Source organism: Geotrypetes seraphini, chromosome 18 (assembly GCF_902459505.1).
Source record: "Geotrypetes seraphini chromosome 18, aGeoSer1.1, whole genome shotgun sequence".
NCBI lineage: Eukaryota > Metazoa > Chordata > Amphibia > Gymnophiona > Dermophiidae > Geotrypetes > Geotrypetes seraphini.
Window position 1 is genome coordinate 9714270 of NC_047101.1, and position 18663 is coordinate 9732932.

Below are 18663 nucleotides of genomic sequence, written 5' to 3' on the forward strand. Positions count from 1 at the left end.
AGGAAATTCACTTAAGACTCCCGACAGGCCCTGTTTCGCTATTAGAACGCTGCATCAGGGGAGGTCTCTAAAACAATATAATATAACCATATAAACATTCTTCAAAGTTTCTCAATCCATTGAAAAGAGTAACAAACAGTTACTTACATTGAAACATCGAGCTACCGCTTCACAGATTCTCTTAGAGAAAATGGCGGCTCGGCGTTCTAGGCAGGGTTTTAGAGGGAGGCCATACTAATCGTTTAACCAATCCTCATAGGGGGGCGTTACCAGATAAATGCCTGACGTGCTGCATAAGCAAAAATGTTCAAAAAAAGGCACGCCATTCGATTTTGGCATTTAAACCTGTGGGCATACATGATTTTAATTTAAACACCCATTTTTGTTCACATTGTCGTAAGAATGTTTTGAAATCACCACCTTTCTTTGATGGGAATAATTGTTCAATAATCCAACATCGCATTTCTATGAAGGAATGATTGTAGTCTAAACAGAGTTGTACCATTGGTGCCTCCAATTTTCTACAACTTAGGCAAGATCTATGTTCAATTATACGAGTCTTTAAATGCCAAAATCGAATGGCGTGCCTTTTTTTGAACATTTTTGCTTATGCAGCACGTCAGGCATTTATCTGGTAACGCCCCCCTATGAGGATTGGTTAAACGATTAGTATGGCCTCCCTCTAAAACCCTGCCTAGAACGCCGAGCCGCCATTTTCTCTAAGAGAATCTGTGAAGCGGTAGCTCGATGTTTCAATGTAAGTAACTGTTTGTTACTCTTTTCAATGGATTGAGAAACTTTGAAGAATGTTTATATGGTTATATTATATTGTTTTAGAGACCTCCCCTGATGCAGCGTTCTAATAGCGAAACAGGGCCTGTCGGGAGTCTTAAGTGAATTTCCTTTCCCACGTTTGAAAGAAGATTAGCGTGGTGAAAACTGTGTGAACTGTTTGGATTCAGATCCCACCTGGAGGACAGTGAACTTGAGAGAGAAGTGTTTTTGTGCTTTTTTGGACTTTATACTACAAGATTTTCCAAATATTGCTTTATAATGGAGTTTTTGACCAGGGATGTTTTTTCCTATGCTGCTTTGAGTTGAGTACGGCGGGCATAGAGATCCTCCAGGTGAATTGCCTTTCCCTGGAAGAAACTGAGGTCTTTTCTCCATTTATAAATACATATTTATCTCATGTGGCACACCTCTGTAGCAGTGGGAACTTATTGGAATACTTTTTTGTGGTGATTTACTATATTCCACTTGCTGTTATTGGTATTTTTTTGTAATTTTTAGTCACCCATATCCCTCTATGCCTCTCGTAAGGAGATGTGCATCTAGTTTGCTTTTGAATCCTAGGACCGTCCATTCTGCAACAACCTCCTCCGGGAGGGCATTCCAAGGCATTCCAGGTGTCAACCAACAGGTAGAGATTCAATCTCCATTTTTAAAAAATGTAAATTAAAAGAAAACATCTCAGGACAGAAAGTTGGGGTAGGTTGGGCTGATATTGGGCTAATATTTATCCAGCAGCATTCTGCTATCTTCAAGGTGCTTACCACAGTGGGCAGTATATGACCCAGATAGTCTATCAGGGCACTGGGATTGAGTGTCTGGGTCTTCGGCAAGTGCTGGGCGTTATCTGGTTGCCGGACAATATTCAGACTGGTGCCCAGCTAACTGACTGGTAAGGGCAATCATTATGTTCCAACTTTATATAGGCATTAATAGTCTGAAAATCACCACTGACTGGGTAAATCCTGACTCCACCCAGACTATTACCTTGGACCACCCTGGCAGTAATAATATAGTGCTGTAGCAGTGTCCCTGAATTTTCAGTTGCAATGTCTAGATCAGGGGTAGGGAACTCCAGTCCTCGAGAGCCGTATTCCAGTCGGGTTTTCAGGATTTCCCCAATGAATATGCATGAGATCTATTTGCATGCACTGCTTTCAATGCATATTCATTGGGGAAATCCCGAAAACCCGACTGGAATACGGCTCTCGAGGATTGGAGTTCCCTACCCCTGGTCTAGATGTACGCCACAGAAAACCCAGCGACCACCTGACCAGCGCAATTTAATCAGGCAAGAGCTCTCCTTGTTTAAATCATTTTAAATAATGGCCTAAATGATATTTTCTCTTGCAGAGGTAAAATTCATACTATAGACAAGTACTGTTGTTTTCAAAATAAACATAGACAAAGATAATACTCATCCTTCGTTTCTTTTTTTCATTCCTTACCTGATAACAATGTATCTCACCAGCCATGCCGGGCAGCTAATGAACCAACTAGTAGCTGTCTGAATCTGTCTGTTGGGTAATCTACTGTGCCAGTCACTTTAAGTTAGCATAGCTGTAGTAATAGATTCTCCAGGCCTGCTGTGCTGACAGAGAAACTGCAGCTTAAAACTTGCAGGAGATGAGGAGATCCAATACGTCAGGAAAGGGACCCCCTAGTGCGACTAATTGTAAGGATAATTTCTCATCACCACTCAGTGCGGCATTGAAGTAAAATGTTTTCAGCAGGATATACAACTTACATTTGAAGCAATTCAAAACGATGTCATAGTATTAGAACGAGTGAATCAAAGAAGCTGAACTAGAATAGCTTTTGGTATCTAATTTACTGGTTAAATAATGGGTTTGGAAAGGCATGGAATAAAAGAGGGAGCCACCTGAGACAGTGGTGTAGTGAGGGTGAGAGGCACCCTCTTCTCTGCCCCTCCTACCTCCACACACACCTTCCCCGCCCCTGGTGCGAGCAGCAACCCCCAACCTGCTGTTGTGCCAGCATTGGATCTTCCTCTGATATCACTTCCTAGGCGTGGGTCCAGGAAGTGACATCAGAGGAAGCGCCGACACTGATGCAACAGCAGGTTGGGCGGTTACTGCTCACGCCTGGAATGTTACAGAGGTACAGGGGAAGGGAAGCAGCGCACAAGGGCGGCAACGAGGGGTGGGCAGAGAGGAGGATAGGTGCCCGAGCCCTCACCCAAGATGGAGCCCAGGCAGCTTACAAAATGTAGAAGGCATTCCCAACAATTTGCTGTTCGGGTAACAGAAAATTATTTGCCATGTGTTAACTGAACAGCAGATTGAAGCAGAAATGGCAAAAATAATTGCTAAGAGATTATAGCTTAAATGGAGAAAGCAGTTTTTATAAATGTTCAGTCCTTGACATAAAAAGAGAATAATTATAAACCAAATCCAGGGTCATTTTATTAATGCCCGAGTGTGTAAAAATACTGCTCTGAAAAGCTCAACTTGCTTGTAAAATCATCCCTTCGGTGAAGAAATCACCTTGCTAGAAAGATATGAGCCATTTGCTCTCTCATTTAAAGATACTTCTCTCCGTGTCCGCTCTCTTGGGCTCCCAAGACTTCCTAGTTTGATCTTTTATATCAGCTCTACTGTATATTGTTCATTTTGAATTATTCTGACTGTGGTTGCTTAAATTAATATCCCATTATCCCCGAACTAAAGATATTCTATTTTAGCTCTCTCTTCGTCCATTACAACAAACACATTTGTGATGGGAGGATTTGGAGCCAACTTTTGGTTAAGCCAAATGTTTAACGTAAAAATCTGGAAAGCATATTCGAGATGTGGTTAAGTAAAATATGTTACACTATTTTGGTCAGTTTTCTAGAAGCTTTAAAGAGAAATAGATTTTTATATAGAGTGACCACCCCATCTCCATGTCAAAGGGATCAAGTTGAGCCAGTCCTGGTTTTATTTATTTTAAAAATTTATATTCCGCCTATCCTGCAATTTTATGTGGAGTACAATAAGACATCCAAATGAGAAATAACAAATTACAACCTTCACATACAACACATATTTCAATAAGACAGCAAAACAACATGATACAATAAATATATTACAATACAACCAACATGGCTAGTAGGAAAAAGGAGGTATTGATGCCCCTGTATAAGACTTTGGTGAGACCTTATTTAGAATATTGTGTAGAATTCTGGAGGCCGCACCTTCAAAAAGATATGAAAAGGATGGAGTCAGTCCAGAGGAAGGCTACTAAAATAGTGTGTGGTCTTCGTGATAAGGTTTATGGGGACAGACTTAAAGATCTCAATCTATATACTTTGGAGGAAAGGCGGGAGAGGGGAGATAAGATAAGACTCATTTAAATACCCCTACGTAATGTAAAGGCGCATGAGTTGAGTCATTTGAAAGGAAGCTCTGGAATGAGAGGGCATAGGATGAAGTTAAAGAGGTGATAGGCTCCGGAGTAATCTAAGGAAATACTATTTTACTGAAAGGGTGGTAGATGCGTGGAACAGTCTTCCAGAAGCGTTGGAGGAAAGCCTGAGATAGGCACATGGGATCTCTTAGAGAGAGGAAGAGATAATGGCTACGGTGGATGTGCAGATTAAATGGGCCATTTGGCCTTTATCTGCCATCGTGTTTCTATGTTTCATTAGTAACTTTACATAAGACATAAGAATAGCCATGTTGGGTCAGCCCAGTATCCTGCTTTTAATAGTGAACAAATCTGCTCAAAAGAACCTGGCAGAATTCCCAAATGTAGCAAGATTCCATGCTAGATATCCCCATGGATAAGCAGTGGCTTTCACAGGTCTACCTTAATAATGGTTTATAGTCTACCGCCGGGAATTTTTACAGCCTTTTTTTTTTTTTTTTTAACTGACCACTAAATACTTTTGCCGCATCCTCTGGCAATGAGAGCCAGAGCTTAACTATCTGTTTTCTCCTTTTTGTTTTAAAAGTATAACTCAGCAATGCCATGGTATGTTTCATAGTCTATGTACAAGGTAATGAGCCATAACCTCTTTAGCCTTTCTTCATACGAGAGGGGTTCCATCCCCTAATTATTTTGATCACCTTTACTGGTACCTTTTCTAACTCCACTACATCTTTTTTTTAAGATACAGTGTCCAAAATTGCACACAATACTCCAGGTGCAGTGATGCCATGGAGCAATACAAATGGAATTTGATATTCTTTGCGTTCTAAAAAAAAAAAAAAAAACACCACTCCTCTAGTGATCAAGTGGAATAAGTTGCATCTGGTGAAAAGAACCATTGATAATTAAGACGATGAAATTTTTGCACTTGTGACTTAAAATAACTTAATCCACCTATGATTGCTATTAAGACCTATTTTTATATCAGATAATTTATCCTGAATTAGTATTGCATCCATTAGGTTTACATTTTTTATGCTTTTAATTAAAAGTCTCCTGCAGGCATTGCAATGAATCTTTAATCACTGGAATGGATTTCAGAAGGAAAAAAAGATACCATGCTAAGGAACCAGAATCTCATAGAAGAAAATCTGCCAAGCATATGGCTAATACAGGAAATGAAGTGAGTAGTGGGGGGGGGGGGGGGGGGGGAAGGGGAGCCGAGATCATCGATGCCTTCTGCTTGCTCGACCTCTGTATGAAAGATAAAGCATGCTCCTGGTCAAAACGTGAGCTAGAACAGTTTTTCAAGTTGGTCCTGAACTATCCCCTTACCAATCAGGTTTCCAGGATATCCACAATGAATATGTATGAAAAAGATTCTCATACATTTGAGGCAATGTATGCAAATCAAGCTCATGCCTATTCAAAGACTCCAACTGATACAGAATACCGCTGCTAAAAATCTTTGGAAACAGTAAAATTGACTGAACCCATTACTTAGAAAGTTACACTGGCTCCCAATCCATCTTAGGAGCCATTTTAAATGTGTGTTTTTTTTTATTGCATTTAAGATTTTATGTGGCCTCTTTATTCCTCTTGTCCCCTCTTGCCAGAAGTTCTCAAAGATTGAAACTTTCTTTCCCCTCATTTAAGGGTAAAAATAAGTCTATTTGGAAATTTAGTCAATCTTTTCCTTTAAATTGACAGAACTTTGGAATAATAATAATAATAATAATTTTATTCTTATATACCGCCAACAATCTTTGGAATGGCCTGCCTCTTACATTAAGGAGTCTAGGCTCCTTTCAATCATTTTGGAAAACTTTGAAGACAATTCTGTTTGCCAATTAGTTTGGAAACCACACACATTAATTTTTCCCTATTTTTTTGGTTTATTCTTTCTTTATCTATGCGCCAGTCTTATTGTTAACCGAGTCGCGCTCCTATTGGTAAATGACCCGGTCTACAAAGTTAAGTTGAAAAACACTGATCTAAAAGACATGTTTTCTTTAATCTACTTCTATATTAATCTCATTCCCTAATCATAGGTGTCTGAGAGACGGATGATGTGCGTTTCTTAACACATGTTAGTGGAAGGGCCCCTCCGTTCTTTTTTTCTTAATAATCAAACTTCAATAACTGCTCAGGAAATATGGGGAAAGAAATAAAGAGTAGATATGGCATATCAAATAAATTGAAACTTGAAAAACTGATCAACTGGACTGAATATCATTATAAGAAATTGAGATGAAAGAAATGACCACACTCTAAGCAAAATAAGAAAAAGAAAAAAACAATCTATAAATTACTGGGAGAATTTTTAGACACGTTTGTAAATACACAGAAAAAATTAAGTTAACATGATCTTTTCTGTTAGTGTTTTAAAGTGTTTTTAGATACAATATCTGTAGCCCCCTGGGGCTGAGAGATAAAACTCCATATACCAAGGTAGGCTTCTTTCTTTCATTCAATGTTAGCAGACAGTTGCAAACAGCTGTTCTCACCAGAATTCTACTGCCTTACATTCAATTTACACTCTGAATGAAAAATGCAATTCTCTTCATAATTTAATCTTCAATGAACAATAAAACCCACCTGAGCCAGTTCAGAGCTGACTAAATGCCCATCACTGTCTCTGTCCAAGTGCTTGAACATATCTTCCACTAGGAAACGTTTCTGAGATATTTGTCTGTCTGAGCTGTTGTGATGCTGTGCCAGACGGTGAGCTTGAAGGTCTATAAGTATGCTTTTAAGTCGGCTGTAGTCAGCCATTGTGCAGATGTCACCTATAAGGTACAAGAAAAAAACCCCTATTAAGACATATGACAGTATCTCTACAAAAGGCCTTATAGCTGAAAAACACAAACCTGGTGTTGTGCATTCAAAGCAGAGAATGACATGGTGACAAAATTCATCACCACTCCCATGGATAACCGTGGGAAACCATCTCCATGTCATTCTTTAAGCCTTGCATCGAAGAATACTGGTGTAGAAGGACTGAGGTTGAAATAGACACTAAAGAATGACCGTCTGGTATCCAGAGCTGATATGTGATGTCATAAATGCTTCATTCTACCAACCTCATCAGTGATGTCACAATGGCTTTATTATCCTGTACTTTACTCACATTAGAATCAGAGTATGAATGGGCTCAGCCACTGACCCTCAAGCCTTGCATTGAAGAATGCTGGTAGAGAAGGACTGAGGTTGACAGTCTCTGGTGTCCAGAGCAGATATTGTGATGTCATAATGCCTCATTCCACCAATGCCTAAGAGCCAACTTTATCAGTGATGTCAGAATGGCTTCATTATCCTATACTTGGCTCATATAAGAATCGGAGTATGAATGGGCCCAGCCACTGCCCCTCAAGCCTTGCATTGAAAAATGCTGGTGGAGAAGGACTGAGGTTGACATAGACACTAAAGAATGACAGTCTCTGATATCCACAGCAGATATTGTGATGCCATAATGCCTCATTCCACCAATGCCTAAGAGCCAACCTCATCAGTGATGTCACAATGGCTTCATTATCCTATACTTGACTCACATAAGCATCAGAGTATGAATGGGCCCAGCCACTGACCCTCAAGCCTTGCATTGAAGAATGCTGGTGTAGAAGGACTGAGGTTGAGAAAGACGGGGATGGGAAAAGTGATGAATTTTGTCATCGTACCGTAGAGACTCAAGTTCTTTAAGTCATTTAAGCTAAGTACTTTAAATGGAATGCTAAAAAAATATATTTATGACTATTAGAAATGCTAAAAAAGTATATATGAACCAATGAAATAATAGATTCAAATAAAAATTAATGAAAATTTGATCCAATGAAGATCGGATTCAGTGATTTGATTCACGAGAACCATTGGGGTAGTTTAACCCTCTGAGGATCGTTACCATTCCTATTTGAATTAAGGTCTGATAAAAAAAACTTTTTGTTAAAGACAACACTGGAAGTTTATGGTTGTTGAAAGGATTCTATAAATGGTATGCACACCTTATAGAATTATGCTAAGTATCGGGGCATGTCATAAATTATAGATGCACCCAAGGAAAACCAGGTCTAAATATCGGTGCCTAACTTGTGCCTAGAAGTCTCACAACTATGGCGGTATAGAAGAATAAAGTTATTATTATTATTATATTGGCTGTAGTCTATAACAGTATATATACATTTTAGGAACACCCCTTTTCAGATTCATGCACTAGAACTGATGCGGAGCACTTTATAGAATAAGTCTACCATGTTGTATGCATAACTTCTAATTAGTTCTAATAAGCATAAATTATGAGGTGTTAATTGCCAATTCTCATCGTGATTACGGTTGTTAAACAATTAAGTTGTACTCAAGAAAGACATGGCAGTACTCGAGGGAGTCCAGAGAAGAGCGACTAAACTGATAAGAGGTATGGAAAATTTTTCATACGCTGACAGGTTAAAAATGCTGGGGCTGTTCTCCCTGGAGAAGAGGAGACTTAGAGGGGACATGATAGAAACCTTCAAAATCCTGAAGGGCATAGAGAAAGTGGACAAGGACAGATTCTTCAAACTGTGGGGAACCACAAGCACTAGGGGTCACTCAGAGAAATTGAAAGGGGACAGGTTTAGAACAAATGCTAGGAAGTACTTTTTTACATAGAGGGTGGTAGATGCATGGAATGCTCTTCCAGAGGTTGTGATAGGCCAGACCACAGTACAGGGGTTCAAGGAAGGTTTGGATAGGTTCCTAAAGGATAAAGGGATTGAGGGGTACAGATAGAAGCAGAGGTAGGATATAAAAATGGTCAAATCACTTCACAGGTCAAAGGACCTGGTGGGCCACCGTGGGAGCGGACCACTGGGCGGGATGGACCTCTGGTCTGACCCAGTGGAGGCAACTTCTTATGTTCTTATGTTCTTATATGCAAATCAGCTGTGTGCACACAATGTAAGCTGCCATTACAGAATTTAGGGTATGTGCAAACTGGAACTTAACCCAAAAAAATACCTTCTTTTTGTGCATGTATTAGGGCAGGGGTGTCAAAGTTGCTCCTCAAGAGCTGCAATCCAGTCGAGGTTTCAGGATTTCCCCAATGAATATGCATGAGATCTATTAGCATGCATTGAAAGCAGTGCATGCAAACAGATCTCATGCATATTCATTGGGGAAAACCTGACTGGATTGTGACCCTCGAGGAGGGACTTTGATACCCCTGTATTAGGGATATGCAGAACCATGCTTAAAAAATATGAAAAACCTTATCTGGAATTTCAACAATGCTAAATAGACTCCACATAGAGCTCCAAAATTGAAAAACCTTAAATCAATTGCATCGAAAAAACCAACTAAAAAGGATACACCTTATACTAAATAGCAGACTACTTGTAAAAAGACTCGTGAGGGAGCAAAGTCTTTAAATGTCATTTACATTCATAAAAAGCTGTTAGATACATAAATAGAACTGGCATGAATAGAAAGTTTAAAAAGCCCCAGAAGAGTTTTAGAAGTTGCCTCATGCAGAAAATTGTGAAATGTCAAAACGGTTGGATGTTACACATGCCACTTTCAGCACCACAGCAAAGGAACTAACATTGGGATGCCACCACCTCTTTAAAAGTGCTCTTCTAGCTTTTTCGTGTAATTAAAATATTTTACTTTAGTCATCGAAACGTGGCTTAGATTACTACCACATTTCTGTTTAAAAACACGAGAAAATTTTGAGCTGTCAAGTCGAAATGGTGGGAAGAGCATGGCTCGTGAACAAAGGATGGTTCTCTTTTATCTGGGAATTAGTTTAAATTTATATGAGTAGATTAGTAGTAGACCACATTTCAACTTAAGTACACTATTTTCATTTACATCATTTTTGAGGTAACGACACATTTTTTGAAGCTCACTATTCAATATGATTTTAATTAAGTACATAAGAAACACCTTCTCCAGATCAGACCTAGGCCCATCTAGTCCGGTGATCCGCACACGCGGAGGCCCTTTAGGTACTCCTTTATGGAGACCCAGATTTCCCGTATCCCTCAATATGATTAGCATGAAGGTATGCATCCAACTTACGTTTGAAACCCAGAACAGTAGTCTCCATCACAACCTCCTCCGGGAGAGCATTTCAAGCGCCCACCACTTGCTGTACAAAACAGAACTTCCCGACATTAGTCCTGAACCTGCCTCCTTCATAATGCCTTACGATCTATAAAATAGGTTTCAGGTATGTGCTCATGCGTTAATTTTTTTAGAATGGCCATGCACTAAGGGTAACATTAATTGAAAAAAATAGTACATGACCATTAATTGAAAAATAAAAATGGATAATTGGCCATTTTAGTGCTGCAGTAAAAATGGCCTTAATCATGGGAAAAATCCACATAAAGGCGCATTAAGACACTTCCTTTCTGAGTGCACTGCTAAGACCCTCATCCATACCCTCATCACCTCTTGCCTAGACTACTGCAACCTGCTTCTCACCGGCCTTCCACTAAACCATCTTCTCTCCTCTTCAATCTGTTCACAACTCCGCTGCACACCTCAGATTCCGCCAATGTTGCTATGCCCACATTGTCCCTCTCCTCAAGTCACTTCATTGGCTCCCTATCCATTTCCGCACACAGTCCAAATTCCTCTTAACGACCTACAAATGTATTTGCTGTGCAGCTCCTCAGTATCTTCTTGGGAACTCCATTCATCAGGCAAGTCTCTCTTATTTGGACCCTTCTATACAGCCTCCGTCCCTTCTATTTTTCTGCACCATATGCCTGGAACAAACTGCTTGACTCAGTACGTCAAGCTCCATCTCTGGCAGTATTCAAATTCAGACTCAAAGCCCATTTCTTTCAAGCTGCTTTCAATTCCAAACTTCAACCCATCCGCTAAGCATCAATAATTTGTCTTATCATTCCCTCTGTAATTCCCCCACCTGAGCACTGTGTATTAAATACATCTTCTTGGCCATAAAAAGTGCAACCATATCTCTCCTAAATAAAATAAATAAACCAAAGTTATAGAAGAAATGTCTGACTAGACAAGTATGCATGATGCATATTTTATTTCTTGATATAATTTCTGTAGGCTGTTGAATTGTTTACTAACAATAGATGTCTGAATATCGCACATCTCATTTATTCACACATATCCTGAAGAGGAACAAGTTAGGTTTGGCATTCATTGTTAATTGAGTTTTTCCAGCTGTAGCAGTTGAAGATTTGTTAATGTTCATGAATTTACATGAAGACATCTGTTCCTCTAAATCTAAGATCTAGTAACGTTCAGATAACCAGTAAATTAGTTGTCTGATTAAAACACAATTCTGTATTTCCATAGTACTGATGACTTATTTTTCACAGTTGTAAAGTTTATGGGCGTTACAAATTAGGGGGGAAATTTTTGTGACAATATATAAAGCAACTTACAGCCCATAAGGAGCATTTGAGATGTTTCTATGCAAAATGCTATACCAATAACTCACGTAACCTCAAAAGCAACCTAAAAAGAAAATCAAAATGGTGGAGAAAAAAGACCTCAGTAAAAAAACAGTCACGATATCAGAGACTGTCATTCTTTAGTGTCTATTTCAACCTCAGTCCTTCTACACCAGCATTCTTCAAAGCAAAGCCAGTCTACAACCTTACTCTGCATTCTGTCCCTATGTGATAGACCAACCCCTAGCAGTACCACCACAAGATTAATACTAGGGGTCATGGGTGCCATCTTGGATCCTGATGTCATTTGACACCAAGAACTGGGTAAGAGTTGAGGAAGGATTTTTCTTTTGTGGGGGGGGGGGGGAGGTCTGACTGAGGGCCACTGGGTTGTATTTATGGCTGGGGAAGGTTGGGAAGTTGTTGATGCCAGGGAGGATTGAAAGATGGGGGACGTATGAATGATGGGGTGGCTAGGAGGGGGAGGGATGGAATAATGGTGAGCTTTGTGGCCAGGAAAAGGGTCAGTGTTGAGGAGGGGGGTGATCATGGGAGTAGAGGTTTTAGAAAGCTGATCCTACACACATCAGCTGTTGAAGCATGATGTTCCCCACTTTCATCTTTCCAAAATCACTGCTCCCATGGGGTATGGAGAGACATATACTCTGCATCTGGTAGAATCTATGTAAGATAGGGGGGAGGGGAGGGGCTGTGCACCTCCCAACCTGGATGTCTCGAATCCCATCTCTGTAACCTTTAAAAATGAGGCTTTATGACTCTCTCCATGTTAATCGGATTGTACATTGCAAGGTTATGTAAAACCTTGAAAACCAGAAAATAATTGCAGTTTGCAAGCTGCCTCACAGAGGTTTTCTTAACATCTGTAATGAGTCGTCTAGTTCTTCCCTCCCCCCCAAAAAAAAAATCCCTTTCACTCTACCCTCACTATTCCCAGGGACAATGGAAACAGAAACTGCTGAGTCTGGTAAATACGTGAATCCATTCTTGGCCCGAGGACTTGGAACTCATGTACCTGAAAATGTTCATCCAGCCTTTTTTTAAAATCTGTGCTGCATTCTGTTCCAGAACTAGATTAGAGCAGATTAAATCCGGCATGTGGCTTTGCTTGGGACTGGCTACATTTTTCATTACAGACCACCAAAGACAGATTGATTTCCAACAACAACAACAAAAAATCTCATCACAACTCTAACCCGACCGTCGTGTAATTTAAATTAGCAAAACCTGACGGGCTTTGTTAGATAAATGGTATGTTTGCTCTCTGTCCGTCTGGTTCAGTTGCAGTTGGTACGCGATCGGCCGTCTGACATTTACAATCCTCTATCTGATTCCAGTTAGGGGTAGCAAAATTGGTTGGATTCCTGGGAGAGATGTCGCGGGATCACTTCTTACAGTTGACTGGCGTATCTCTCGTACAGTACTAGAGAACATTAGATAATTTTAATAAAACTGACATGATCGGATTTCACAGACACTGAGATTTCTTTAAAAATATCTAATGGAAACTAAATAAATATTTTTTTTGCATTATGTCCCAACTAGATGAGCGTATTTTTAGCTAATTGTTTTGACAAAGGGGCTTTATCTATCCCAAGCAATTAAAATGTTACTCATTCATATTAGGATTTACTTGTGCCTTTCTCAGCGGATCAAGGTGAGTTACATTCAGGTACAGTAAGTAGGTCCCTGTCCCCGAAGGGTTCACAATCTGAGTGATGTAGTATGGGTGAGCAATGTCTGGGGCGGTAGCACCCCTCCCCTTTCCCCCGTACCTTTTTAACTTCTCTGGTGTGAACAGCATGCCCACGTCGGTGTCGACTCACTCTTTGACATCACTTCCTGGGTGCAAGTCCATGCCCAGGGTAGAGCCACCCGCCTTGCTATGCCACTGAGGAGGGGGCATGTCATGGGTGGAGAATGGCGAAGAATGGGCGTTCCCATATTATCCATCTAGGACCAGGTTTAGTAAATGAAGGCCAAATTTGCGTGCTGAAAAAAGTCCATATGGAGCGTAATTCATAAAACAGTGCTCCGAGCCGCACGTTGTTTATGGAATAACTTTTAGGGGGGGAATTCAAAGGGCGCTAAGGGGATGATTCTATAAAGGTTGCCTAAAGTTAGGCACCTAACTTACCCCCCCCCCCCCACAGTTTTACAAAATCGTAGCGTGGTTTGTAGCACTAGTTTTGTAAAAGGGGGTGGGTGGTTAATTGACAAAATACCCTTATTAGGCTCAATAATTGCTACAAAAAAAAAAAAAGAGAGAAAGCAAAACCACAAAGAAATTAATTGGATAATAGGCACCTATCCAATTCTATATAATATAGGCACCTATCCCATGGCACTTAGTGGCACTTAATGTCACGTAGGCATGTCTACGGGCAGAGCGCGACTTAGGTGCTGCTAAGCGTGATTTTTCAAAAACGTAAGTGCCTGAAATGTAGGCCTTAATAAAACCCTCGCCTACATTTCAGGCTCCCGATGCTCATAGATTTCCTATGTACCCTGGTCCCAAGTACCTGCAAGAAACCCCAAAAGTAGCAACGTTCCAGAGCTGAAATTGTGATGTCATAATGCTGCATTCCACCAATGCCTAAGAGCCAACCTCATCGGTGATGTCACAATGACTTAATTGTCCTATTCTTGGCTCACATAACATAAGATTTGCCATAGAGAATGACATGGGGACAGTTGTCACCATCTCTGCAGTTTTTATTTTATTTTTATTTATTATTTATAATCTTAATATATAATTTTCTGTAAACCGCTTAGAACCTAACGGATGTAGCGGTATATAAGAAATAAATTACATTACATTACAAATTACATTAACCAAGGGAAACATAAGAATAGCCTCCCTGGGTCAGACTAATGGTCCATCTAGCCCAGTAGCCCGTCTTCAGGGAGTCCAATCCAAGTCACAAGTACTCACATACACCTACACTGGATAACAAATTTTTCCAAAAGTTTTGCTTCCTTAAAATAAACTGGCGATTATGATAGACCCCCTTCAAAATAACCAGAAATATAATTTCCCACTGACTGTATCACGTAGTAATTTTGAGAAACGGAATGGTATCTTTAATTGACTATAACATGTTTTAATGCACAAAGTTTCTGATACGCTGTGATAGCTCGCCGTGGCTAAAAGTGTTTTCCTGCTCATTTTCATTTGTACTCGGTGTCTGGTGCACCTCGTTGCAGTGTCCAACAATAGTCAGCCAGCATTAATGGATTCCAGTTGCCCTGATATCTTTTTTTCCATAGTGGCAATGTCCTGGTGAAACTGCACCAAGATTTGTGAGGAAGAAGTCCAAGTGTGAATGTAGGAAGTGCATCTTCAGTGATATGTTGCACTTCATGGTTTTGTATGCTCTAAGAAGTTTGTCAACCAGTTGAATATAGTTTGGTGCTCTATAACTGCCAAGAAAATTCTCAACAACATCCTTGAATGCTTTCCAGGTGATTTTCTCTGGCCCGACTAACAGATCTTTAAATCTCCGACAAAAATGCCTTCCTTAATCTTGGCGTCAGTTATTAATTATTAATTGCATTAGCCTGAAAGTATAACAAGAAATTGTAAAAATGTACTTTTTTGTTAAAACGGTACGCGATGCATAATTTTAAATTTGATTTTTGTGATCAGCAGCCCAAAATCTATAAGATACACCTGAAAGTGCTGAAGAGGCAAAAACTTAGTTGTCCAGTGTAATTAACATGATCTACTAATAAGGTTCTTTTCGTCTATTCAGTATCTCTTCTTATACCCTTCCCTGGGAACTCCATTCAGAGAAGTCACTCTTAGTTGTACCTTTTTCTACTGCCACCAGCTTGAGACTGATCTTTCCATCTTGCTGTGCCATATGCACAGAATAAACTTCCCAAGTTGCTCCATCATGCTCCATCTCTGGCCCTATTCAAATCCAGGCCGAGCGCCCACCTTTGTGAGGCTGGTTTTAACTCAACTCATGCCTTGTTTGGGGGTCATGGTCCTGGCTGTACATTGGCACATCTTTCGGATGTGCCTCATCGGAGGAATGCTTGAAAAACAGGAGAAACGGCCTTCACACCAGTGAAAAGCAAACCAAACAACGAAGGTGACCAATTGGTGCAATGAGTCTATCTCAATAAGAGACTGAGCATCAATTGGTCACCTTTGTTGTTTTGCTGGCTCCTCATTGGAGGAATACCAGAAATGCTGTAGCTACGTATGATTGGTAAGCTCTGTCTTAACCCCTTATCCATCTGTTTATGTTAATTATGTCTATAATAAATTATATTTCCAATGACGTTTACTGGAAATTTTATTTTATCTGGGGGGGGGGGAGGTTGGCTCGTTGTTGCTGTAGGAACAATGTCATTCTCCAATAATAGTGTAAGGGAAAGCGAATGGGATTTGACCTGCCTTTTTAGAGTTAAAGGGGGTCTTTTACTAAGGTGCACTAGCCAATTTGGAATGTGCTAAATTGGTTAGCGTTTCTTGTAAAAGACACCCAAAGTGGTTGACATATTTTTCATGTCAATTATCAGATTAACCCCTCCCCCCCTTTTTATCAAGCTGCGCTGCCAAGTGGCGCAAGCTAAATGCTGAGCCGTCCAATTTTTTTTTTTTTTTCTACAAGCATCCATTTGTTTAAGCAAAATGGATTAAAAGTATAACATAACCTACATCCATAATTCAAATAAGGAAATAAAGCAACATCCTCCTTAGTCCACGCTGATGTGGACAAATATAATGATCCAAAGGCTTAACATGTAATAACCTCAGCTAATAAACATAGTTCAGTAATTAAGCTGTTAATTTCGTTGCAGTGTCTAAAACATTGCTATCCCGTCTACAGATAATTAAAAATGCAGCAGTTAAGTCTTAAATACGGACCATGTAAATCGAAACACCTACTATATGAAACTACCCTGGCTGCCCACAACTGCAAGGATCAAGTTTTAAATTAGACATCGCTGCCTTTCAGATCCTGACAGGCAAAGCCCCCAACTATCTAACAGAGCTGGCCATCCTGCTCCAGGGCACCTCCAACAGATATTCTACCAGAAATCTTTTCTACTTAAAATTCACAGCATGCGACAATATAAAGTCTACCAAGCAAATTACCTTATCCATCCAATATCAATTAGCAAAATGCTGGAACCAAGTACCACTTACACTACAATCTTGTGACCACTACCTCAGATTCAGAAAACTCTTAAAAGTATTTCTGTACCAAGACGGGGAGCCAAACCTGAAGTAACTGAAATGGTAATTCTAAAAGCACATTTGTAGACTGTTTAATGCAGTGTTATCACAAACTGTGTGCCTCCTGAGATTTTTGGTGTGCCGCGACACACTGGCGAGGAGGAGAGTCGCCACGCTGGCTGCGTGCCTACAGGATGTGCCTCGCGGCGATAGGCACGCCTTTCAGGAAGTCAGCCGGCGAAGCTGACTCTCCTGGCCAGCGTCTCTCCTCTTCTCCCCGCACCTCCCAGACCCCTGTACCGACGGGGTCTCAGCCGGATGGGCCTCCGCGCATGTGCGGACCTTGACACAATGGTGTCATTGGGGAAATCCTGAAAACCCGACTGGAATACAGCTCTCGAGGACCGGAGATCCCTACCCCTGCTTTAAGGGAATTAAATCTGCTGGGAAGCTCAGTCGATCTTTTGTTTTCATGTTTGTAGAGATCTGGAATCCATTAGGCTTTTAGGCCAGCTGCAATTATTTCGTAAATTCCTGAAAACTTTGTTGTTCTCGCAATTTTTAAATGGTTTAACTACAGCCTCAATGAAATGATAATATTATAGTTATCCTTCTGCTTTTCTTATGTACTTTACTTTTTAATTTATTCTTCCTTCTATGTTTTCTGCTATGCACTCTAGTCTTAATTATATGTGAACCGAGTCGAGCTCCACTGGGAGATGAGCCAGTATATAAACCAAAGATTAGATTAGAACGTCCATGTCAATCTGTCCATTGTAACTTTCTGGGTAACTGACCCAACCTCTTGTAATGTAATCCATCCTTGAACTGAACAGGCAAATGCCGAATAGAAAACCGGATTAACGTAACATAACATAACTCTCTATTGATTAGGTAAATCCTCATCGACTATTAATCATGAACTCTTCATGTGAGTTATCACATTCCAGATGGAATTAGTTCTTTTAAAACTAGTAAGAAAGTAAGGAATGGATCGAGATTCTGCAGAGCTAATAGAACAAGATTTTTATTTTTTATTTTTTTTTTTTTTGGGGGGGGGGGGCTAAAGGTAGTCAATTGTGAAGCAGATCTGGTCGAGTCCTGTCAAGATAATAGGGGAAGACAGTGGTGGGATTTCATTGTACTCTGTGTCCTGAAAGTAAAACACAAAGCTCCTTATCGAAGGTATAAGGGAACCAGGATGGATGGTTTTGTTAAGCCTAGAAATGCCGAGTGACAGATTTCCACAGTCTGAATTCAATGCAACACTACTCTAGTTGTCTTTGTTTCCTTATGTCAACTAATAGATAAAGGGGTATCAGAATTTGTCATTTTCAGCCACCCAATTCATATTTTTATTTTAAAGACTTAAATTCTGTCCTACAAAACAGTGTTCTCATTTAAAAAGAGGGCAGCATCCTCCATGGTTTGAAATATTACTTTTTCCGGTCAATGTCGAAAACATTCATGAAGTTGTTAGTGGAGCTGACCTCATAAAAATTTCTGCATTTGTGTATGTGTATATTCTATATTATTTTGGATGTCTTATGTAGTAACTAGTCTTATAGCCCGTTACATTAACGGGTGCTAGAATATATGTGTGTGTGTTTGTCTTTATTTCTTTCTCTCTCTTTCCTTAGCCGCTTTCTGTATTTCTTTTTTTATGTCTTTATTTTTCCTCGGCTGTCCACCACCACCCCTTGGCTGCTCCCCCTGTCCATTCTCCCTTCATTTTACCTCCCCTGTGTCCACCACCACCCCTTATCCAGCAGCAGCCCTTCTCCCTTTGTTTTACCTCCCCCCCCTGTCCAGCAGCACCTCTTTCCTGCTCCCCCTGTCCAGCAGTAGGCCTCCCTTCCTTTTTCTGCCCCCCCCTGT

At 40.3% G+C, this 18663-nt stretch overlaps 1 protein-coding gene across 5 annotated transcripts in view; it reads right to left on the minus strand.

The window, feature by feature from the left end:
- Positions 1-18663, minus strand: part of FSTL4 (follistatin like 4) — a 529137-nt gene that overhangs the window by 116605 nt on the left and 393869 nt on the right. For all 5 annotated transcript variants that reach the window (XM_033927446.1, XM_033927449.1, XM_033927448.1 and 2 more), the window contains one exon: positions 6763-6953. In XM_033927446.1, coding sequence (XP_033783337.1) covers positions 6763-6953 — 191 coding nt within the window. The remainder of the gene's footprint in view (positions 1-6762; positions 6954-18663) is intronic.